Below are 24,339 nucleotides of genomic sequence, written 5' to 3'. Positions count from 1 at the left end.
TAAATAGAATAGGTACTCTGTCTTTCTGGGTCATTGGGCCACTGAGTACCACCCTTTCATTATGTGTCAGCCTGGGCATTTTAACCTCTTGCAGTACACTAACTCCTAAGTCTTCTGTCTTAATGTATTTGCTAGTATATATCTCGTGGAAGTATTCTCTAATATTTTGTTAATCCCTTTATTTTTGATGAAGTATTCCATCTTTTGTCCTTAACGTATGTTATGACTGTTCTGAGTCTTTAGCTGGAAATCAACCCAGCTAGCTAGCTGCTATGTTCCATTTGATGCCACGAAATAGTTTCTGCATGACTGACCAACTAGACAACCAGGAGTTCCTTTCGTTGTCTTGGCACCTTTTTAGGTATCATTTTTGCTTTAGGTTCTTAGCAGGCTTCGGTAATTTTTCTTGAGCTGCCTGGGCTTTTCAGATGGTCGATTACAGTTTCTTGGAATCTCTTTTCACTCTTCTTACTTTCCCTGGTTTGACTTCTGCTATCACTGTACAAAGAGACTTTGGAATGCTATTTCATCAGTTCAATATACAGAAAGTGCTCTCTAATTCCCTTCTTATTATTCCAAATCATTTGCTTAAAGGTAGCCTTTTAATTCCTCTTATTATATTCTAGAGACTTTCTTTCAGTTAAGTGAGAACTGGTTGGCTTCACTGTTTGCAAAAAGATTTTTCATTCTCAGATGCAAGGCACAGTTTACAGTAAGTGCATTATAAATGTGTTTCTCATGCTATGGGTGTAGAGCACTGACTGGTGAATTGCAGAGAGCTGACTGAGCACGTGGTGCTAGCATTCCTCCTCATTTCCAAATGCTAAACTGCATTAAAAGCAGCTGAAAATAGAACACTTTGCTACACTCTCCTATATAAGCTAAGCCTGTAACTGCCAAGCTGGTGTCATGTGACCACAGATGTAACGAGAGATGGGCTGTGCAATCATAAATGGGTTAGGAGGCAATCCCTCCGTTAAGCTATGCCCATTTTAGGGAAAGGTTTGCGATCCCCTCCCCTGCCATATGTAATTTTTCATGGCTGATCAGAGTGGAGCATTAAGTATTTTGTGTGAGTCCTCTGTGTCCTAGCACAAAAGGGGGCCGCAGTCTGAAACTGCACGAAGTCTTGCACAAAGAATTGAATAGCGTAAGGTGGGCCCTGAAGCCAAGCCCCGGGAGTGGATAGTTGTTCGGCAGCATGTCACATCAATCTATACGTTCAAGCCTAACTTTCAATTTTTTTCTCTCGTACTTGAAACAGGGCAGGACTCACTGTCACAGCACCCCCTGCTGGTAACAATGGAAATTAGCTCCGCTGTCCACAGGGTGCCTCCCTCTTGGCCCTGTCTCCCCCATTCTCACTCCACACTCCGGTTCTACACTTGTCACTCCCCCAACCATAGCGCCCCTTCAAGACACTGCCCTCCAGCAGTGCCCACCACAGTTGTCTCATTATCCTTCTGGGGGGGTTGTATCAGCAGTCCTTAGCCACCGTAGCCAACTGTGGCCTCCAAGCCCAGCCCCTACCTCTGCACAAGTTTATATATGGATGTTGTCCCAGAGATTGCTAGACTTCTACACCTGGATATTATCATGTACCGATGTTCTTATCCTCTGCCAAGGATCCGGATCCTGTAGTAATGCAGGCAGATTGAACCCTAAGTGCTTTGGCAAATGCTGGAAAGTCTTTCCTCAGTATTAGCCTCCTCGCAATACATGTCAACCAGAGTGTTGTGGAAATGTTCAATTACCCATTTATAAAATGTATCTCTGGAGTTCAGTCTCCTGTGCAACAAATTCCTGCAAATTCTCTGTCAGTCTCCAAATAGTGCTGGGAAACAGACTGAAAAATTCAGTCAGCTCAGACAAAGATTATTAGGTATTCGTGTGGCTTCATAATGGATGTTAAGCATGACTTGATAATTCCGGTTTCAATGTGTGGACGCCTTCCCCCCCCCGCCCCCCACCTCACCCTCCCGGGGGACAGTCTGACCCATTTGTCTGAAAGGCCAATTTTCTTGCCTCCTTAGATTATTAAATTGCAAAGAGCTTTGGGAAACAATCTAGTCTACAGTTCACAATAAAGGATGCCGCCTTTACTTTTGTATTTTACATGGCTGGAACAATGAAAATAGTGATATATCACCCTTCCAAAAGTCCCATTGACTTTGCTTTCTGTCCTCTTGCATGTTGCATGCATCTGTAATGTTTGTGTTGCAGACAGAGAGGCGGCTTAAATCCAACCAAATTTTTCATTTCTTCACTTTTTACTTCACTTCACTTGTTTCCATGAGAACATTTCTTGCAGTGTTAGATTTTTGCGAAACCTTTTTCCCCTCTTGCAAAATCTTAAATTTCAGGCCTCGATACTATCCCCTTCCATCAAAATAGCAGCAAATAGATTCAAATGCTTTTGAGGGCAATGATCGGCCTTCTGGTATCATCATGGTATTTTTTGTTGTTGACACTATGTATTTGCTCAATAGTATTATTGTGGGGAATTAAAAATAAGATTCCTCATATAAAGCATCCTTTTGTGAGTGAGAGAGTCTTGCAATAGAGAATCTCACTTACGCAGGAATCTGTTGTTGTATATAGAGGAGGTTTTGGAACAAATGGATAAATTAAATAGTACCAGATGGTATTCAACCAAGAGTTCTGAAAAACTCTAATATGAAATGGCAGAACTATTAACTGTGGTTTATAACCTACCGCTTAAATCAGCCTCTGTCCCAAATGACACGTGGATAGCTAATTACCAATTTTTTTTTGAAAAAGTCTCCCTCAGAAGCTGATGCTGGCAACTACAGGCTAGTAATTATAACTTCAATATCAAGCAAACTGATAGAAAAAAATAGTAAAGGATAGAATTTCTCAGATACATAGATCAACATAATTTCTTGAGAAAGTCAATGTAGTTTTTGTAGAGAGAAATCATGCCTCACCAATCTACTAAAAGTCTCTGAGGCAGTCAAACGTGGACAAGGGTAATCTAGTAAATATAGTGTACTTGAACTTTCAGGAAGCCTTTGACAAGGTGTGATGGTGGCAGACCAGACCTGGGCCACAGGCCAATTCATTTGTGAACAAGCAAGACCTCTCCCAGCATTCCCAGGGACTTGCCCATCATTCACAGACCCTAAATCTCTCCCAGGCTCCTCGTTGTAGCAGGATGAGTCAACTGGTCCTGTCCCCACAGCTCTGGCCATGAGGTCTGAGGAGAGCAATGTGTGGCTATGAAGTGAATGAGTCCAGGGCACTGCTCCTCCAGAGCCTGGGCACACAGCAGGGCTGGGAGTCTGCACATGCTATCTGGCCAGGACTAGCCTTAGAGCAAGGCAAGCAAGGTGGTTGCCTTGGGCCCCGTGTTGCCGGGCGCCTGCCCACCCAGCCGCTTGCTCGCTGCCCTGGCTGGGAGCTACCGGCCACGTGGCACAGCCAACCATAGAGTGTTGTCTTGGGCCCCACAAACTCTTTGGCTGGGCCTGGGCCTGGGCCCGGCTGAGTACTGGACAAGTGGTGAGCAGAGCGGCCTGTGGCAGGAAGTCATGTGGCCCAACCACTTGCTCACTGCCTTGGAGCCATGGGAGGGAGTCACACTCAGGGCTCAGAGCAAGTCTGAGTGTGTGGAGGGGTGGAGGGGGGGAGAGTCTGTGGTGGGAGGGGGGAAGTCAGAGGCCTCTTAGCCCCAGGTTAAGGCTCTATAAGGGAGTATAGACCCAGCCCTGAATATGTCTAGGTAGGGTTGCCAGGTATCCAGTATTGTACCAGACAGTCCAGTATTGGCACACTCTGTCCGGTGAAAAAAAATCAGACAATACTGGACATGTGCAATGTCTGATATTTTCTGATCTTTCCGGCTGCGCACCAGACAGAAGCCTGGCGTGGGCGGGAGGAGCGGCTGTGAGTCCTAGCTGGGAGGCGGGGCTGCAATTGCCACCAGGAGCCCTCAATTGGTTGAGTGTGATGAGGAAAGGAAGCCTCCGCCTCACTCCTGCACCGCCGGGAGCCTGCGCAGGACACGCAGCAAGTGCTCAGGACAGTCTGGCTCCCAGCCAGCCAATTTGCTCACCCACCCCCCCTTCCCAGCCGGCCGGTTCTCCCTCACTTTCCCTCCTGATCTCCCCCAGACAGACCCCCTGTACCTCCCCCAGCTCTGCTTCCCACCAGCCCGTTCCTCTTCCTTTTGTCCCCCCGGCCAGCGCTGCTGCACCTCTCCCCACCAGCTCTGCTTCCCGCTCCCCCTTCCTCCCGGCCAGCACCACTGCACACACACCCCCCCCCCCCGCCAGCTGTGCGTCCCAGCCCCCCTTCCTCCCAGCCCCCCTGCTGCACCTCCCCACCCCCCTGCCAGCTCCAGGCCCTCCCCCCCGTTAGCTGTTGCCAGGCCCTCCCTTCCCCCAATGATTATCTGGTAACCCCTAGCAGTGATCCAGGTTCTCGGAGGTTGTTTTTTTTTTGCTCAACAACTTTGGTCCTCTTCTCCCCCCCCCCCCCTTTTTTTTTTCCTGCAACAAAAATTTTTCCCGGTGGTTTTTTCTTTTGGCTGGGGGGAGGGGGGTGTTCAGTATTTTTCTTTCAGCCATCTGGCAACCCTTTGTCTAGGTGGGGGGAAGGAAACCAACCTGCTGAGCCTCCGCTAGACCCCATCAGCCCAATGGCCTGACACAAATGCACCAGCTTGCTCAGCCTGTCATTGTGGGGGAAACTCTTGAGAGGGAACTTCCTTCCCCCGAGCCTAAATGAGCCTAGTGACCTTCCCCCCTGCTACAATATTACCTTGCTCTCTGACTGCTCCAGCCTCTAGACCAGGGGCTGGCCAGCAAGGGGAAAGATGTGTGCCACGGGAGTTCCAGCAGGGGGATGTGCCTTGCACCACAGCATATAATGCCCCTTGCTCCCTCCCTCCCCCCCCCCAACTGAATGGGGGGCATCAAGAAGTAGACACTGCCAGCCCCAGGGAGCTTGTGCTCTGAGATGCAGTCTGAGTGGGGCTGAAGCCCTATGCCACAGTACATATCTCCTATGGGGCACAAGGACTGTTTTATCTGGCCTTGCAGCATAGGCACTGGCTTCCTCCGGTCCCAGGGGATGCTCAGTCCCCAGGCCTGAACCCTACTTTATCCCTTCTCCCCCATCCCCACCCTGCCCCACCTCTTCTCCTGAGTGCATTCCATCTTCGCTCCACCCCTGCCTTCCAGCACCTCCTGCATGCTACAAAACGTCTGATTGTGTAGGAAGTGCTGAGGGAGTGGAGAAGTTAATTGGGCAGGAGGTGCTTGGAGAGGGGGAGGTGATCTTGGATCTTGTTAATGCTGAGCACCTGCTCTTTAATTGTAGGTGCTCCAGCCCCAGAGCACTGAGCATCTCCACAGTAGGAGGGTCAGTAAGTCTGGCCACCCATAGGATGAGTAGAAGTCACCCAAAACGGGATACAAAAGGTAATACATAAGCAATAGCAACTCAAGGAGACTACAGACCTGCTACTTAACAGGGCAAGAGCGAACAAGATGCTGAACAACCAATGCCAATTAATCTTTGTGAGCCAAGATGAGTGAGGTGATCTTTTATTGAACCAACTTCTGTTAGTGAGAAAAACAAGCTTTTCAAGCTACATAAGAACTTTTCTGCAGGGCTGGGAACGGTACTGAGCATGCAAGCTCAGACATATAGTTTAGCATAAGTAGTTAACACATTTCATGGGTACATTCAAGATGAAGTAGTACGCCCCTGTAGTCACAGCACAAAAAGTAGCAGCAGAAGCTTTAGTGATTATTTCTGAAGATTGAGGGGAGAGTAGGGCAGATGAAATTCCAGAGACGTGGGAAAAGGCAAACAATCAAAATTCTTATGACTGGAAAGAGGACCCAAAGCATTGCAGACCATGGCATTTATCTGTGATACCTGGTAAAGGGTTAGACCAGGGCTACTCAATATGCGGCCTGTTTGTTTGTGGCCTGCGGTGTGGGTTTACACAGGGCTCAACATGTGGCCCGCAGGTGGGATTCTTTGAACATGACCTTCTCCGGGAACACACTCCACAATGGCAAGGCATCTCCCAGGTGGGCTGAGCATTAAAAGATGCAAGTGGACAGGCTTGCTGGAACAGACGGGTATACTGTGTCAGCATTTCTAGTCCGCAGGGAGCAGGTGCCGGGAGCACTGGGGCATTGTGGGAAGTGCTTTGTATCATGCCTATCAGTGTGAAAAGCTATTTGCATGTATCTATAACCACACTTACGTTGCAGCCCTTGGCATGTGATGCATGTTGGCCCCCGGGGCTTCCAAAGTTGAGTAGCCCCTAGGTTAGACCATTTAATAAATCCATGAATCATGATCACTCAGTTCAATATAATTTTTTCTTGGATCAGGTATAAACTTCATGGATAATAGCAATACAGATGACATCTTCAGGTTAGTATATCATTTGATACATTCAAGTTCTAGTACTCTATGATTGTATGTATCTTGAGAAATCATCATGTCCAGACTCCTGCACTCATGGCAAGACCAAGCACCATCTTGACCACGGGTGGGTAAGAGGCTGCCAGTGGGCCAGATCCAGCTCACCAAGCCACCGAATCTGGCCTGCAGCTGCCTCACAGGGACCCTTAATCAAAGCACAGCGTCAGCCACTTTAAATGTGGCTGCTCTATTCTGGGAGTGAGGTGGGAGACTTTGTACTCTGTCTCAGCTCCCAGCAAAATATCTCAGCTCCCATTGGCCAGTTTCTGACCAATAGCAGCTGAGATATTTTGCTGGCAGCAGGAGCAGCCAATGAAGCCTCGTCCCTCCCTCACCCTGCCCTAAGCAGAGGTACATGGAGTAGCTTGCAACTGCAGCCTTCAGATTCCTGCCGGGCAGTTGACTGGGAGCTGCCTGAGTAAGCACCTCCCAGCCAGAACATGCCTCTGGCACTCCCACCCTCAAATCCCCACCCCTAACTACCTGCCCCAGGCCACCACCCAAACTCTCTGTACCCCTTTCCCCCAGGTCACAACTCATTTCCAGACCCATCATCCTTTCCTACACCCTTCCCCCAGGCCAGAATCCTCTCTGCTTCCTCCCACCCCCAATAGGGCTGGAGCACCAGAGAAGTGAAGTGTCTCAGTTGGGGGTCATGTCATTGAGGGTTGGGGTTTTTGAAGGTTTTTTGCTTTTCACTTGTGTGGTACTCAGCTGAATTTTCTGTGGGTCAGTTGCCCCCAGCCCAAAAAAGATTCCCTACCCCTGCCATAAAGAAAATATTGAAACATTTTGTGTAGGACATACATTAATATTTTACTTTATTTAAAATGAAGTTTGATAAACTAACAAGAGAAAGTTAAAGCAGTTAACCTGTTTAATAATTTACATTAATATTTCATTAATTATGCACCCACTATACAGTCGCTCCACCTATGAGAGAGTCATATGAGACTGTATTAAGTGTCTTACTAAAATCCTTATACACTTCAATAGAACACTTACTCAGTGTTGCCCAGATCTTTCAGAGCAGAAGACTGGCGGTGTGTGTGTGTGTGTGTGTGTGTGTGTGTGTGTGTGTGTGTGTGTGTGTCTGTCTGTCTGTCTGTCAGGGCAGGGTCTTGGGGAGGTGGGATAGGGCAGGCTGGAGGCATGGGGTGTGAGAAAGTGAGAGTTGGAGGAGGGGTTCGGGCGCTTCCCATCTGGTGGGGCTTTCTTCACCCTGGCTCGAAGGGCCTTATCCTTCCTGACCACTAGGAGCATTCTGTCTCTTCCCCTCACTCCCTCCCAGTCTACCCCGACCACCAGGGGCCTTCTCTACCCTTTGGCACTGTGGCCAAGAGAAGGGGGAAGTCTCTTGCCATACTTCCTATCTTTCCTATGCTGTGGAATAGTTGCTCTTATGTCCTTAATTTTTGAAAAACGGACAACTGTCTTCAGTTGTTTTTCCTATTATACTTGTTTCCAATGGGATCTTATCTATCAACTCCCTGAGTTTGCTAAAGTTTGCCTCCTTGAAATTCATTGTCTTTATTTTGCTGTTCTCCCTCCTACCATTTCTTAGAATTATGAACTCTTCTCATTTCATGATCACTTTCACCCAAGCTGCCTTCCACTTTCAAATTCTCAATAAGTTCCTCCTTGTTTCTTACAATCTAGAACAGCCTTCCTTGGGAAGCTTTCTCTACCTTCTGAAACAAACAAACAAAAATCCCCAATACATTCAAGAACTTGTTGGATAATCTGTACTCTGCTGTGTTTTCACAACATATTTGGATAATTTAAGTCCCCCTTCATTGCCCAGTCCTGTTCTTTGGATGATTTTAATTGTTTTTTTTTAAAGCCTCATCTACCTCTTCTTCCTGGTTAGGTGGTCTGAAGTAGACCTGTACCATATCACCCTTATTTTGTACCCTCTTTATATTTACCATATTGCTTCAGGACAGGGTACCAGAGAAATATGGGTTAGCTGAAACTACTATAAAAGGATATACAAGTGGTTAAAAATCATGAGCAACCTTCAGTCATGGGCCAAGAAGACAAATTGTGTGGGAGGGACTCACACTGCATTCTGGATGTAATAAATACAAAATGAGGGCTAAATGCTTTTGCCAGATAAGGATTCAGGGATTATAGTGGATGCTGCATTGAATATGAATCAACACAACTTGCACAGAGGCAAAATCATATTGGAGTGGGTTGTATTTAACAGATGTGGTATGTAATTGTTCCACTTTACCATGCATGTGTTAACCCTGAAGAGGAGTCCTCCACTGACTGGGGCTGCAGAATTCAAAAAAGAAAAAGTTCAGAAGAGAACAGAGACTATAAAAAACAAGACTCTAGCAGGGGAAATTCTGAGAAGTGCGTATTCAGGCTGGAGAACAGACGACTGAGAAACATGATATTCCTTCTGTTCCTATAGACAACTAAAGAGACACAGATGCAAGAAAGAGTAGGGAACAAATTATTCTTCACAGTACACCAAACATCTGTGTTACTCTGTGAAAAAGAATTAGCTTAAGGGGAAACAACAGGCAATGCATCTAGCAATCACGGAAGGTTCTAGCCTCACCAGCTAGAGAGTCTTGTGGCTAGAAATGACACACACCCTTTGAAAATGTCTGCAAATAATTGTTTGCAGTAGTGTTGTAACTGTTATGGTCCTAGGATAGCAGAGAGAAAAGGGAGAGGTGAGAATATTTTTTTTTATTGCTCCAACTTCTGTACTCAATGAAGAAGAATCTCAAAAGCCTTTTGCCAACTGAAACTGGTTCAATAAAGGACATGCCCCACCTTGTCTAAGACTAACTGGCATTTTGGTCATGATGCAAGCAGTTACATGCACCACCTTTTGGAGCTTCTGTCCAACTATGCTGAGGCTGTCTAGACTACGGTATCCCACAAAACCCCAAGGAACACATTTACTCTTTCGCTTTTTTTCGCAGAAGAGCAAACGCACACTTTTGGGGAGTCCTGTATACCTCGTTTCACGAGGCATAAGGGTTCCACCAAAAGGAGGCTTTTCTGCCATTTGGCCCTATTTAGATGGGGCCAAATGGTGGAAAAGCCTCTTCTGAAAAAAAAAAAGCGGAAAAAGCTATGCACAATGCTGAGTGCATTTTGAATAGCTTTTTTCTGCAAAAACACCAGTTTAGACCTCTGAGTTGCTGATTACCATTAAGCTAAGGAAACTGTGATATTAATGAATCCATTAGAATTTTTTTTCATTACATTATAAAACCTCTAGACATTTGTGATCTTCACCTTGAATAGTGCAAGACTGCAACAACTCACCTGAGAAGACTTTTGCTTAGGGAGTATGTTTATATTTGTGATTCAATCACCTTTGCTAGATGACCCATAGTATAAATGTAAAATAGTTGCAGGTCTAACCAATTAATCTATTAACATAAAACTAAGAAGAGTGCTTATTCAGAGTAATACTGAGAATAAAAGTTACAACTTTTAAGATAATTTGAGAGATTTTTTTCCCCCTTTCTCTCCTGAATCACAAGTGTTTGTGTGCACCAGTTATATCATTGTGCCCAGTCTTTTGCCACAACAGGATTACTCACTATGATTGTCTCAGTTGTTTCATACCAGCTTACATCAAAGCCAGGCTCTTATTCCTTGTGATGGCTAGATGAGAATTCAGTTAATGGTGTAGTGGTGGAAAAGCTAAAGAAAGAATTATTTTCCTTAACTAGGTATAAAAAAATAAGGCCTGCAATTTTATTTGCTTCACTTTATGATGAAGCTGCTTCTGCCCAGCTGCTTGGTCTGAGACAAAAGAAAAAAAAAGGGGGCCTGGCTGCCACAATAAAGGTGCTAAAACTAAATTTACATTGGCAATGATTTCAGCAATGCTGTTGTGTAGAGTGGTGACAGGTGCTGTTATATTAAAAATCCATGCCAGTTAGATGACACTCTTGCCAACTAATTATAAAGTGGACAGAAGAATCCTCAGTATGTACAGAAATAGCAGGTGGCTTTTACACTCTTTCCCCTTCTCAGCTATAGCCTGATAAAGAAGATTCTGTTTCCTAAATGCCTCACATGTAAATGTCACATTTTGTGCATAGTGTCAAGCGTTTTGTGAATGAGCTCCCCACATCTACAGCATTACAAATTAACTTTGCCATCAGAAGAAGTAAATACATCTCAATCCTGGGATACATTAGTGTTAAATCAGTGGGATCCAAACTTTAGTGAAGCTGCTTCCACAACCAGCTTGATTCAAGGTAGCTTAGGTTGATGTAAGTGCCTCTCTATGCTTATTTTATAACACCACCCAGAGCAGCAGTCTCTCCACTGTTGATGCAGTGGCAGAGTAGACCACAGATAGTTGATTTTCTATGAAGGTTCACATTTCTTGACCAAGGTACAGTCAAGACTGACAATTTTTTTTTTTAAAGTGAAATTTGGATTGGCAATGCTTTTGAACAGACACAGATTTGGTATGCAGTCCACTTATTGACTGCCCTGGTATAGAGACTATGGCTGTGTCTACATTGGTGTGATCTTGTGCAAAAGTGCCTGCTTTTGCACCAAAACTTGCTGTCTGTCTACACTGGCCATGAGTTCTTGCACAAGAACACTGATGTTCTAATGTATGAAATCAGTGCTGCTTGCGCAAGAACTATGCTGCTCCTGCTCAGGAATAAGCCCTCTTGTGCAAGAGGCCAGTGTAGACAGACAACATGAATTTCTTCTGCAAGAAAGCCCTATGGTTAAAATAGCCATCAGCTTTCTTGCACAAGAGAGCGTCTACACTGGCAAGGATGCTCTTGTGCAAAAGCACATCTCTTGCACAAAGGCACATGCCACTATAGATGCTCTCTTCTGGAAGAGTTCTTGCTCAAAATCATGCCAGTGTAGATGTAGCCATATGACTAACTGGCTTTCAGGAGTCATCCGACAATGTCCCCCACTGACAATTGATACAAAAGCTCTTGGTGAGGACATAAGATCATGAGCACAATCAAGCAATTTAATAACTGCAGAAGCTCTCTACTGGCACAGATCAACAAAGCTATAGTGCAAACATGGTTTAGTGAATGTGCCAATTAGCCTTCACTGAGATTTACATTTACACTGACTTAGCATCTTACTTTAGCTGATTGCAGTGTGGGATTGAAGTTGAGACATTTAAATGATACAGCCAGATAAAAATTAAATAATCAGAAGCAATTAAAAAAAAAAAAAATCACTCAGTGCACTTTATGAAGCATAGCTTTGCATGCCCCAGATATCAGCCTTCAGCAGGTCACCTCTGTGCAATTGTTGGTTTAGAAGGGAGTATAGCTAGTAGCTCATGCTAGGTGGTTGTATTTGAGCTCTGAGAAGCAGTTGTTTCCAGGGCCAGTACCCACCCTCCCTGGGTAATTGCTTTTATGAGTAATTTAGAGCAATTATAAGTGCAGGCTGATTATAGTAATTCAATACCAGGAGAAACTGTTGCTACCACATACAATGTGTTCTCCCACAGCTTGAGAACAGCTGTGGAATCAACATGTTGTATTAGGATCCAGCTCATCTAGACAGGATTTTAGTCTGAAGTATAGATTGGTTTCATGTTTAGAAAGCTGACTGAAGCCCAAGAGCCCTGTTTTCTGCAGAAGAAAGCTATGTGTAATATAGTGAGATCATAGCAAGCAGTGTATTAACAAGCAGCTGAGACTGCATCACTCCTATTTGCCACACACACCCTGCTTTCCCAACCATTTGTTTAGGATAAACCTGATGGATGTTTAAAGTGGTACTTTCCAGAAGCATGAATACTAGGTATAGTTCAGACAGGTTTCTGACTGCTCTTTCAGCACATACTCCTGGGCTATGTCTACACTACAAGTCTGTAGCAGAAAAATATGCTAGAGGGACTCATTAGCATAAGTTGACATCACCATATTTTCTGCCAGTAGCGTCGACGTTTCCTTTTTGCACAAAATCCTTATGCCTCCCCTAGCCAGGCATAAGTATCTCATGCAAAATGGGGTTTTTGCATATAAAGGAAGTATTGATACTGCTGCTTTTTGCACCAAAACCTCCTGCACAAAAAGGTAGGTAGAAAATATGCTGATGAGTCCCTCATTAGCATATTTGCCCCCACAAAAACTTGTAGTATAGATGTAGCCCTGCTGACTTATTTGGAGCCTTTCATTACATCAGCTTTTCTACTTATTTTCTTAGAATATTAATTCCTTACTCTCCAATTCCTGATGACCTAGACACCAATAGGACCACTGTATAGCATAAAGATGTGCAGCCAATATTGAATCAGGTGACCTTACTATCAAAGTGGCTGACAAGACAACCTATGAAGATCAGTTTGTCAATCAAGATGATGAAAGAATTTAACAGAGCAAGAAATTCAGGGGCTCATTGCACATGCTCACATCTAATGGGGTATTAAAACAAGTGTTACATGTGTGAGTGTTCACATTTGTTCTGCCCTTTACTAGGATTATAAAAAAAGTGCAGCAACAACTAACAGAGGTGGTGTAAAAACTGTCCCCCTAGTATTGCAACTGAGTGTCTCAATGTTAGAATTCACTTCTAAAGATAAGCAACACAGCTAGGTCAATCCTGTGGCACTAAGTTCTGCCACTCCAACAGCTAGAAGACACACCCAAATGCCACTTCGCTTTGTGCTGCCCTTTTAGATGTGATTTTAAACTTGACAAACTTAGACACATTTGTCAGGCCAAAACAATAGTTTATTTCAGTTTTTCAGCAACATCTCCGCCATCAAAAAATAAACTCTAACACAGATGGATGGAAGACTTTTCTACAGTGTTACTAGTGGGTTTTAACCCCCAGGGCTTTGATTGGAGTGATGTTTGTTATTCATCCAATAAGTTAAGAAGCATGGAATTAAAGTGCTTTCATTTCTGAGCTGGTATGAGGTCATCAATAGACTGGCCCTTTTCAAGGCGTTTTTCCATTTCAATCAGTAGCTTCACACCATCAACCACCATCTGCACCAGCTCTACTTCAGAGAAGCCTAGCCGGTCAGCATTGGAGACATCAAACACTCCTCCAACAGCAGCAGTATCTACACCCCCTGAAGAAAGAAGAGATTACATTTAGTGTTGTCAACTACTGGGCATCTTATCTCTGTATTGTTGGAGACACAATGGAACAAAATAGCTTCCCTTCCTGGCCTGGCTGTTGGCACTACTAAATTCATAGCTTGTTATGGGCAAAGGGGTGGAAGCGTATGGCTTGGGAAGAGGGATATTTGCAGTTTGCTGCAGAGGCAGTAGTGCAAGTTCTAACAGACAGGACTCTCCCATGGCAAGTAACAGCTCTGTGCCTAGGATTATCTACATGATTAATATAGCATTCCACTAGACATATCAGGTAGCTGGATGCTTTGATAGAGGTGATCGACTGCTCTTGGAACAAAAGCACTTTCCTTAGCCATGTCAGTAGTTATGGATACTCAGTGGCTACGTCTAGACTTGGCATGATTTTCCGCAAATGCTTTAAATGGAAGAAAGTTTTTCCTATTAAAAGCATTTGCAGAAAAGAGCATCTAGATTGGCACAGACGCTTTTGTGCAAAAGCACTTTTTGCGGAAAAGCGTCCGTGCCAATCTAGACGTGGTTTTGCGCAAGAAAGCCCCGATCGCCATTTTCGCGATTGGGGCTTTTTTGCGCAAAACAATACCATGTTGTCTACACTGGCCCTCTTGCGCAAATGCTTTTGCACAAGAGGGCTTTTGCCCAAGTGGGAGCAGCATAGTATTTGTGCAAGAACACTGACAATCTTACATGAGATTGTCATTGTTCTTGCGGAAATTCAAGCAGCCAGTGTAGACAGCTGGCAAGTTTTTCTGCAAAAGCAGTTGCTTTTGCAGAAAAAAAGCTTGCCAGTCTAGATGCAGCCAGTGGGTAAGCCATGTATTCCATAAACACAAGGGGATGGTTTAGAAATGCCAACTAATAAAAAGCTGTTCAGTTCTACTAAACTCACTTGCCTCCATGTTAGTATTCCATTTTTAAAGAGTCATCCTAGAGCACTGTCTCCTACCAGGAGCTGAAATTTAGGAATTAGTCTTAGAGGCACAGCCTTTGTGTAATTCACAGCAAAAGCCTACTCTTGCCAATAGCAGAGAGAATATTTGAAGGGAGTGATGCATGCAAAGCTGCATTATATTTCTTACCTGTGCCTCGCTTCTGCAGCCTCAGCTTCTTCAGGATTTCACCAAACTTCTCATGCTTGCCAAGATTAGGTAGTTTGATGTGTACACCAGCACGGAGACCTGTCCCAAGGTTGGATGGGCAGGTCAGGATGTAGCCAAGGTGTGGGTTCCACATGAATTCGTAGTTTTTGGTCTTAAAGAGAGATTCAATCTAGAGATAGGGAGAGAAAGACAGATTGCCTGGTCTGTTCCTCCTCTTAAGGTTTGAGAATAGAGGACCATTTATAATCTACTGTATTTAGCCCCAGGATTGGCCAACCCTCCCCTTAACTCAGGCTGTGCTATTATCAGTGGAGCCACTGAAGATAAAGCCCCCTTGACTTAGAAGTGGGAGCAATCAACCAGGCATTACCAGGTTGCCCCTTCCCCAAAACCAGATCTTTATAGCTTTGTTCCCCAGCATCTGAACAAATCTACATGTAGTCACTTTTAGGGCAGCCGGTAAGCACATCTGTTGCTAGAGGCTTGTGGAAAGGGAACGGAGACTTAGTGATATATTTCAAAGCTTGATTTAGTGCCATGTGTTCCTCTTCACATGGGCCAGCATGGGGAGGAAAAGCTGGCGCTCAGACTAGTATTTAGGCAGATACTTCCATCTCAAAGTAGCTCCTTGAGGTAGTGAAGCACTGCTCGTTAGAGTCCCAAGACAACACCCATTCTTTGTTGGCAGTGGTAGGTCAAACTACATTTTAAATTAAAACCCATTTAGGCAGAGGAAGACAATCTGACTAAAGTCTTCAAAGTTACCAGAGTATTAGAAGCTTCAAAGTTACCAGAATATTAGAAGCTTCATAGTAATAACCTAATTGTCAGAATGTGAGATCAGTAAGCCCATATGCCTCTGAAATTTACTTGTGAAAATTATGCCAAGATGATACCAGATGCCCAAGTTACTTGTCAAAAGATGTTTACCCAAGTACAATACAAGATACATGTGCGTGTAGAGAGATTCCATGTCCACTTCAATGCATCTGATGAAGTGGGTGTTTGCCCACAAAAGCTTATGCCCAAATACATCTGTTACTCTTGAAGGTGCCAGACTCCTCTTTCTGCAGATTCAGACCAATACTGCTAGCTTTCAGATACATACCATGCAGTAGCATTTTGAGAGCCGGTTTTAAGTCAGCATTCCGAGCACTGTATCAACTCCTGCATCACAAAACAGAGCAATTGTCTGCTAACAAGAAGCCTAAAAATGTTAACTTCACCTTTGTTAGCCCAGTACAGAAGCGATTGAACACTTCCTTCATGTTGCCACCTTGCTGCATGGAGATAACTCTAAGGTGATCTTCCTCATTGATCCAGACAAGGAAAGTCTTGTTGTCATTGTGCCTAGAAGACAGAAGCCAAATAACTCATTTCTCCATGTAGCAATCCAACTGAACCTACAGTGTGTTCAGTGTACATCAGTCCATCTCTTATTGGAAGAGCTAATATGGTACTGAGGATCTGCTTTGACTTCAGTACCATTTACTTATAGGACTGTTACAGTAGATTTAGTTTTAACTGACCTTGTAGGTTAAAGAGTATAAAATCAATTCCATGTAGAGGCCTTCTTGGAAGGAAAAAGCAATTTAGCTTTCTATCCTTAATCTGAAAGGAATAAAAGGCCACCCTCCACCCTGTTGAGGCATGACCCCAAGTCAGACTATGGCAATCAAGATGTGTATACCTTTGACCTTACTGCTCAACCTTGAGATCATGTCTTAAATTGGCGAGTCCAAGGACAGATGAGTCCCTTTGTTCTGTGGAATGTCACTTTTGGGCATGTAAGGGATGAAACAGTCTGCATCAGTCTAAAGAATACTTGCTGCCGTCATGTCTACCCAAGGTAGAAGGGAACATGGAAGTGCAACCTGTCTTGTCAAGGTCAATTAACTTACTGTACAGCCAGCAATGGCTCAACATTGAAAAGATTCAACAAAGAAAATAAACTGCAGCTTAAAATTTAAGATTATAGGAAGAATGCTCCAAGCTGGTGACTAATTGCTCCCTTTGTCCTTGGATTTATTTGCCGCTGACAGACACGTACAATACTGATAAGCTAGTCCTTGAAAGCAGTGAAAAGGACAGTTAACATTCAGTACCCAAGATGAAAGTGTGTTGGAAACTCCCATTTGATCCAAGACTAAGCTTTAGAGTCCTGGCTCAGTTGACAAAGCTCTATAGTGTTGTCATCGCTGCAGGTAGGTGGTGATCATCATCTTTGGAAAGGCCCCTTACAAAACCAAATATGTTCAAGATCCTATTGCCGTAGAGATTTAAGGGAATTCTACTGTGTGTAGCAAGAAGCCTGTAGTGACTCTTCTTGACCTGGGAACAGTAGTTGAAGTTCAGCCTTCAGCATAGAGGAGAAAAGAGATACTTACATGTTGTTCTGAAAGCCTCTCATTAGATTGTTGGATATTAAAAGTCAGACACATTAACACCTTCCCTTTACTTGTTCCTGCATCGAGATGCAAGCTTTTAGAAAAAAAGTGAAGGTCTAATGTTCCCAGAGGAAACCCCTCCCCCCCTCATGGCCAGGCCTTCTCTTTACCAAAAGCAAAAGACACACTAATTCTTTTAGGTTTGCTTTATCTCTGCAAAAAGCATTCCTTTTTCTGTAGTGAGTTTTCAGTGAAGCCATTTTTACTGCTTTTTTTAAAATTCCAAAAGCCTACATTGAATTAGTTATACCACCACTAAGTCACCATTAATTGATTTTAAGATGCTCCCTTCAACTCCTGCAGTACTGCATTTCTCCTCCCCAGTAAAAGTGTGAGAGCCACAAAAGCACAGAAGTGCCAATCATGGCAAACCCTTTACGTTGGGGGAGGAGGGGGGAAGAAGGGGAGGGTTAAAATTTGCTTCATGTGCTTGATCTTGTGACCCACCAAAGTTGACAGTAAAGCTCATTTAATTCAAAAGCAGATTCAATTCAGAGCCAATTCAAAAGCAGAGACAGTATGCAAGTTGCTGCCAGCTGAACACACCAGTGTACAGAAAGATTCCAGACCTGGGGCCCACTGCAGACACTTTTGAAGGATTCTGGTTTCTATTGCATATACTCACCAAATACCTCTACCATCAGGCCAGTCCCGTGCCATTCCAGAAGCCAACAGGAGAGGAGAAACAGGTTTATCAAATAGGAAGTGATCATCAATCAGCTGCTGCTGCTCTGCATCAGTCATGTTTTTCAAAGCATAGTATTTTCCATTAAGGTCACCTTCCAGGCTAGCCAGGGCTGAAAGCAAGATTCAGGTTTAGTACATAGACATGGGATGGAAGGTATATTTTAATAACTTCCCAGCAATTGAGAAGCTGGACACTAACAAGCATAGCAGCATTTCTGAACTGAATGGATTGTGTCCTGCCTCCCCTTACTGCACAGTTCCATAGTTCGGCTCTCAGGTCGCTGTACCTTGTTGGCAGTTGAAGAAATAAAGGTAACCATAAAGGGTATTTTTTTTTAAAACCTATGAAACTGGGTTCTTTAACTCCTAAGACACTGGTGAGTGGCCTTGCTTATGTAATATTGAAATAGCGTATCCAATTTCTGGCTAGCAATATAGGTCCTATTAGAGTAGCATTATGCTGTATTGAGGAGTCCTGAGCAAAGTGATGCCTGTACTAAGGACAACATTGTCATTGCCTTTTACAGTCGCCTAAAATCCCATCAAACCTATTGCCCATTCCCACAGCAGTCCCCTAACGGGCAGTTAGGTGGCAAAAGCATGAGATGTTTGAACAATAACTGTTAGTCTGTTTCAGCAAAAATGAGGAGTCCTGAGGAACCTTAGAGACTAGTTTTGGCATAAGCTTGAGAGAGCTGGAATCCACTTTGTCAGCTGCCCTATTACGTCATACAAGCCAATTGCCCTCTACTTACTTGCATTTTACCCTCCATATTAAGGTCTAGTTATTAGGTTAGTCATCCAGCTACACATGTTATATTGCTCGAGTAAAAATAAAAACTGCAATGTTAACATTAATAAATCTGCTCCCCCTTTTTCCAGAGAACTGCCACAGAACTTCATAGCCAATTTGGAATAGGCTGCTTTGATCTCTCCAGGTATGCCCTCAGAATGTCATTTTTACTGATGGTGTTTGTAGAGCAGTTATAATCTAAGCATTTAGCAAAGCAGCATTCCCAATTTGACAGCATTCCCAGTTCTGCACTTGGTGCCCTAATATTTTAGAGATTTTTTGCAGTTGAAGTAGGCAACAACTATTCTCACCCCTCGATTTGACTATGGACTGACCTTCAACATTAATCTGAACTTTCATTTTACCTTCAACAGAAAGCTTCTCAATAGCCCGTCTCTCTCCTCGGCTACAGTGAGGGGGGAGGCAGAATCCACGGATGCTCCTACCGGTTCGGACACGGGAGCTTAGTACATAGTTGGGGTCCAAGTCATCACCACCCTGTAAGAGATTAAGTGCAACTATGCCATTAAGTTCTGCCCTATTTATGCACAGCCCTTGATGATTTTAGTACATTATTGGATCCCAAAGCCTTCAATATTTGAGAATAATTTAACATTAACCCAAACACAAGCCATCATGGGACTCCTTTTCCAATTAATAAGCTAGTGCTTGATGTACTGGGTGTGTACAACCCTCTTGGGTCAATGATCTCAACAACAGAGGAAAACAGCTCTAGTGTAACAGTTGGAGAAGATAAAGATCTAAACTTCTATTAAGGAGTCTATTTCCCCTGCAGAAGTAGGCTATAAGAGGCAGCTCCCTGTTATATTTAGATGTTTGTCAACTGTTAGATGGCAAACAGAGCTAGAACATCAAGTTGCTACAATTAGAGTCTTTGCATTCAATTTTTTTAAGTCTCCTTTATGTAGTATTTCACACATTCTGTTATAGATTCAGATTAATATTTCCAGAATAAGCAACTGGAAAGGCAGGGAGAGATCTTAGACTCAACTTTGGAATGGATACTGCATAACAAGAAGTTTGTAAGATCCACTTGGGTACCAGGACCCAGCCTAGAGTCATCCTCATGTAAGATGAGAATAGCCATTTAACATTATTTCCACCTAGCCTGTGGAAAAGAATCCTTCCTGAGGGAAAGTCTCCAGAGAGCACTAGACAGGAATACAAACAGAATCTGGTAGCCACGTAAAGTCACAAGAACAAGCAACTGCAGTTATGTTTGGCCAAGCTTTTCCATAATTTGGTCAGAGGTCTGATCACTACTACAATGCTGATAAGACCCTCTATACCTTTAAGTGATCAGGATTCAAGTCAGTCTTGTGCATATCAGTTGGTTTGTAGCCTCCATGTCTGTCCTCAATAATTGGGTCGAAGAGCAGCTTAAAGACATCATAGCATTCTTCATCACCAGCTACACATCCTACTGTCATAATGAAGGGATGGCCTAGAGTGGTAATAGAATTGTAAGAGCCAGTTTTGGATGATGTTTGACTGCACCTCAGAACAACATTAACCAGCTAAGTTTGTTCTTAAAATGGTGGCCTAGTCAATTGGAACATTCCTACACAGACAAAAGTCTTAGATATTTCATCCCACCAATGAAAAGTAAAGTTAGTGAAAACCCATAACTGTTGCTAATAAGCCATACGTGGACAAACAAATCTGGTTCAGGGAAAGATTTGTCCACAAAGTCAATTTTACTAGTGATGTAGTTTATGCTCAAGTAACTCAGATATTGCAGCCCATAATATACTGTACTTGGGACTTCAAAAACAACTTGACTTGTGGTTCAGACTGCCACCGATTGAGTTGCATTTGCTGTAGTTCTAAGCACCTCCACAGCTGGTTCTCACAGAATATTCTCAATTACTAGGATTATCATCAACCCCAGTCTGAATGAATCCAGGGTGAAGCCACAGTGTAACTGTCATTTTCTTGTACAAGTCCAGTTAGCACCGTGACCATACAGGTGCTTAGGGCCAGGGACTCCACACCAGGAGGCAGTCTGATTATTTAGCTGGACCATTTATACTACTCGAGTAAAAATAAAAACTGCAATGTTAACATTAATAAATCTGCTCCCCCTTTTTCCAGAGAACTGCCACAGAACTTCATAGCCAATTTGGAATAGGCTGCTTTGATCTCTCCAGGTATGCCCTCAGAATGTCATTTTTACTGATGGTGTTTGTACAGCAGTTATAATCTAAGCATTTAGCAAAGCAGTTACATAATTCGAGTTAAGTCAGAACACTGCAGGCATTTCTCTGCATTGCTCAGTGAGACAAGGCCACTTTAACAAGCAGGCAGTGTTTTTGGGCAGGACTCACTGCTTGAGAGATCTGGCTTTTGACAGCTGAAGAGGCACTTCCTGTCTTGAGGGAGAACAGATGTTTGTGGCTCAAGAGGCTAGGTCCTTTACCTGGGTTGTCCACCCCAGTTTGGATAACATCATCCACGGTAAATCCACTGGAAGTCTGCTTGCCCTTCAACTTGCTGTACAGGTCCAGGGTCAGCACCTTGGCCATGTGATTGTTGTGAACACTCAGGTCTGGGAACTCATCCTCAGCACAGTACTTCATCTTCAGGAGATTGTGGCTGTTGGAGAATGGCATGACTTACGCCTGACTGCAAGGTGCTAGGGAAGGAGAAAGGGGAAGTCTCACCTGCTGAGCTTGGCACGTCCTTCCAAGCAAGCTCTGGGAGGACGCCATGGCATGCAGCAAGGTCACCTTGGCGTGTACTCCACCTGCCTGCGGCCCAGTTAATTGCCTGGTTTCTGAGGCACCTTCCACAGGCCTCATGACACCCTGCAGGCAGAACTACCCTCGTTTACACGGGGGGAAAGAGGAGGCTGCCCCAGCTCATGTGCAAATCTGTGGAAGAGGGGCCAGGTCTCCTCCGTCCGGGGCTCCAGGCAGCTCCATTGCCGAGCGCTCTTTCCCTGGCCCTGCTCTTCCTGGGAGGGAGAGCCGCGCGGCCCAGCTGCTCCCAGACTCGCCCCCAGCCAGCACAGATTGCGGGCTGGGCAGCGACCACCCAGCCTCCCCGCGCTCGGGCAGGGGGCGCAGTCGCCAGGGGCGCGGCGGTGCTCCGGGACAAATTATACGGCTCCGGCCCCAGGCGAGCGGTGGGGGCAGCGGCTCAGGAGGGCGGTGCATGCAGCACCTGCCACGCCACCTGCCCGAGAGGCAATGGGCCGAGCACGGCAACCCTTTCCCCGAGCCAGCACCTGCAGGGAGGGTGCAGTGCAAGCGCCCCCGGGGGCAGCAAGGGGAAGGCGGCCCCTTCCCGCAGGCTCAACGGCCGGGGGCAACCTCGCCCCACCTGCAAGCGGAGGGGAGGCAGCCCCGGCTCGCTAGGCGCAGCTCCGACTTGCCGCGGGGAGGGACGCAGGCACAACCGCAATCCAATCCCGCAGGGCTGCAGCAGATTGCCTGGCCCAGCGCCAGAGGCGAGAAGGTGAGAACTGGGGACAGAAATTCCTCCGCCTTCCCCAAGCCCGGGGACAGAGACCCCCCCCCCACCCCAAAAAAAAACCCTCTAGCACGCGCTCTGGGGAGCTAAACCCCGCCTATCCCCGCGGAAGCCCCGGCTAGGGCGAGCTCACCCATCCCAAGAGCACTTTGGGGAAGAGTTAAAAAACCCACCCAGACCATTACGTAACAAGCGCCTATCTTGAGGTCTCCCGAGGGGGTGCCTGTATGTAAACAGCGGCTTAACCCAGCTTGAAAGTTAGAGCCGATCCAGTTTAACAAACCCTTTAGCGCCTGCATCAAGTCCGGGTTGGTTTGCTTTTCCTTAGTTACAACCCGGGCGTCCATGTTATCATCTGTTTCCATCTCTCCCTTTATCTGTATGCCCCCCCCCCGCAACGCCTCCCCTCCTTTCTTCAGGCTCCGGAGACACATGCCGAACCCTTTGGTAGCTAGCACCAAACAAACAACAATCCGGCTGCAAAACACTAGCGACCCTTCGGATTCGGATTTTTTTGCCTCGAAATAGTTGTTTTAAATCAAATGGTCTAAAACAGGCTAAAAAAAATGTGCGCTCCGATTTTATTAGGGCCAGTCATCTCCCCCAGCACTTACCGGGCACCACAGAAAAGGAAACCGCCCTTGTTCTTGCTCGCACACCCCAAAGCAATCACAGCGAGACCTATATGAAGTGAAGGCTCACCCCCACAGCCTCACCAGTTTTATATACAGCAGGAGCTGGCTTCCCATTGGCTGCTATGTGTATTCCATTCATTCCACTGGAAGATTGTAAAAGGGAGGAGTCAGGTTCCTTAGTCTATTATAACCTATTGTTACTTCCATTTTGCCAGGCCTCCTAGTCGCAGGGAGATGCTGTCTGCCTCTATTTTCTGTGTTAGACTGAGCTTACAACTTTCCTATCTTAAAATGTGAAGGATTTTTTGCTCTGGTAAAATGCAAATATTGCATTAATGTACAACCACTTTCCACTATTACTTTTGTTTCTCGGCACCATTAGACACACACAGTGCTTTTGCCATTCAGACTTGTTGTGTATAGTAAATATTTAACAATGACTATAATAATTTGATGTAATTAAAATAAGATCTTTGTTATGTTAGGACCAGCCTGACCTAAGAGTCATGTGAGTGATTCATTGTTAGAAGTAGTATAAGAATAATGGCTGAAAATCTACTGCTTAGCTCAAGGTTTAACCTCCCAGCACTTTTGCTCAGCCTCCTTCAAATATTAAAATGGTGAGTTCATCTCACAGTTTAATTTGAAGGAAAGCATATTTGATTAATGAAGTACACCAAGACACTCATTTTATTGTGTGCAAAAAATAAAAAGGTGAGGGGAAGCTGCATTGGTGAGTGGCTGAAATAGTACAAAAGCATGATCTTAATTCCCTGTTGCAAACAGAAATTAAAAGACTAAATCTTGCTCACCTTACTTAGAAAAGTACTGCTATTGACTTTAATGGGATTACTTTGGCAAATACAACAAGCAGCATTTGGCCTAAAGTTAGATGCCGCTGAGACTTCCTTGATGTCTAAAGGAAAAAGAAAAGTTAATGATTTTACTTTCAACCTTACACTGAAGCTTACACTTTATATTTCTTTCTGAAACAATTATTCTAGTAGGCCTTGAATTTATCTGAATGGAATAAAGAACTATACATTTAAATAGGCTCTAGTAAGATATCTGTTATTTTAATGTAAGTTATGACTGTCACTGGGTATAAACCCAAGTTCCTCTCCCAATTACCAACCCCACCATCATTATCCAAATTCAGATAAAGGAAGAGTAAAAGTATTGCAAATTAAAAGTATTTAGGATAAGGAGTGAACATACAATATGACTATAAAATAAAAAATGCAGAACACTGCAAACAAAACCACAGACAATTTCTGAATTAATCAAGGTTTAGCTGATAGTCAGAGATGCTGAGCACACAGAACTCCTACTAAAGACATTGGGGACTACAAGTGCTCAGGCAGGCAGGCACCTTGTCTCCAGGAACAAAGAACAAATCTTCTCAATATTCTTTCTATCTTTTAAACTATATGAAATCTTGTCCAAATTTTTGAATGTCCCCATCTATATGTACCCAACAGGTGTATTCACAGTTTGCACAAAATTCTACTGCACAATTCTGATCTCAATTATATAGCATAAATCGGCAGTTATGACCGTGAGTTACACTATTGTAAAATGAATGTAAATGCAAAATCAGATCCCTAGTCTTTGAAATAATAA

General features: G+C 44.4%; 2 protein-coding genes across 3 annotated transcripts in view; one reads left to right on the top strand and one right to left on the bottom strand.

Moving 5' to 3' along the window:
• Positions 1–13,165: 13,165 nt before the first annotated feature.
• On the bottom strand, positions 13,166–22,844 carry CKB (creatine kinase B). Of its 2 annotated transcripts, none has more exons than XM_006130997.4 (8): positions 22,696–22,844; positions 21,027–21,202; positions 19,897–20,051; positions 18,952–19,084; positions 17,732–17,903; positions 15,886–16,009; positions 14,639–14,828; positions 13,166–13,534 (listed from the first exon to the last, which is right to left on the bottom strand). In XM_006130997.4, the coding sequence occupies exons 2-8, from the start codon at positions 21,184–21,186 to the stop codon at positions 13,356–13,358; spliced, it is 1,113 nt and encodes a 370-aa protein (XP_006131059.1). In that variant the 5' UTR covers positions 21,187–21,202; positions 22,696–22,844; the 3' UTR covers positions 13,166–13,355.
• The window catches only part of TRMT61A (tRNA methyltransferase 61A), a 43,593-nt gene continuing 41,060 nt past the window's right edge, over positions 21,807–24,339 (top strand). Inside the window, exon 1 of the mRNA XM_025188615.3 lies at positions 21,807–22,066. The gene's annotated coding sequence lies outside the window, so the exon portion shown is untranslated. The remainder of the gene's footprint in view (positions 22,067–24,339) is intronic.

The sequence above is a fragment of the Pelodiscus sinensis genome, chromosome 5, assembly GCF_052426305.1.
Source record: "Pelodiscus sinensis isolate ZL-2025 chromosome 5, ASM5242630v1, whole genome shotgun sequence".
NCBI classification, from domain to species: domain Eukaryota; kingdom Metazoa; phylum Chordata; order Testudines; family Trionychidae; genus Pelodiscus; species Pelodiscus sinensis.
This window is presented reverse-complemented; position numbering and strand designations above follow the sequence as displayed.

What these genes read in the sequence shown, in the direction of transcription:
- CKB (XM_006130997.4), bottom strand. Translation starts at nt 21,186, where the DNA reads ATGAAGTACTGTGCTGAGGATGAGTTCCCAGACCTGAGTGTTCACAAC. An exon ending in AACTGGGGTGGACAACCCAG is followed by an intron (nt 20,052 to 21,026) that starts GTAAAGGACCTA and finishes TTACCACTCTAG; the next exon opens with GCCATCCCTTCATTATGACA. An exon ending in TGAATCCTGATCACTTAAAG is followed by an intron (nt 19,085 to 19,896) that starts GTATAGAGGGTC and finishes AATCTCTTACAG; the next exon opens with GGTGGTGATGACTTGGACCC.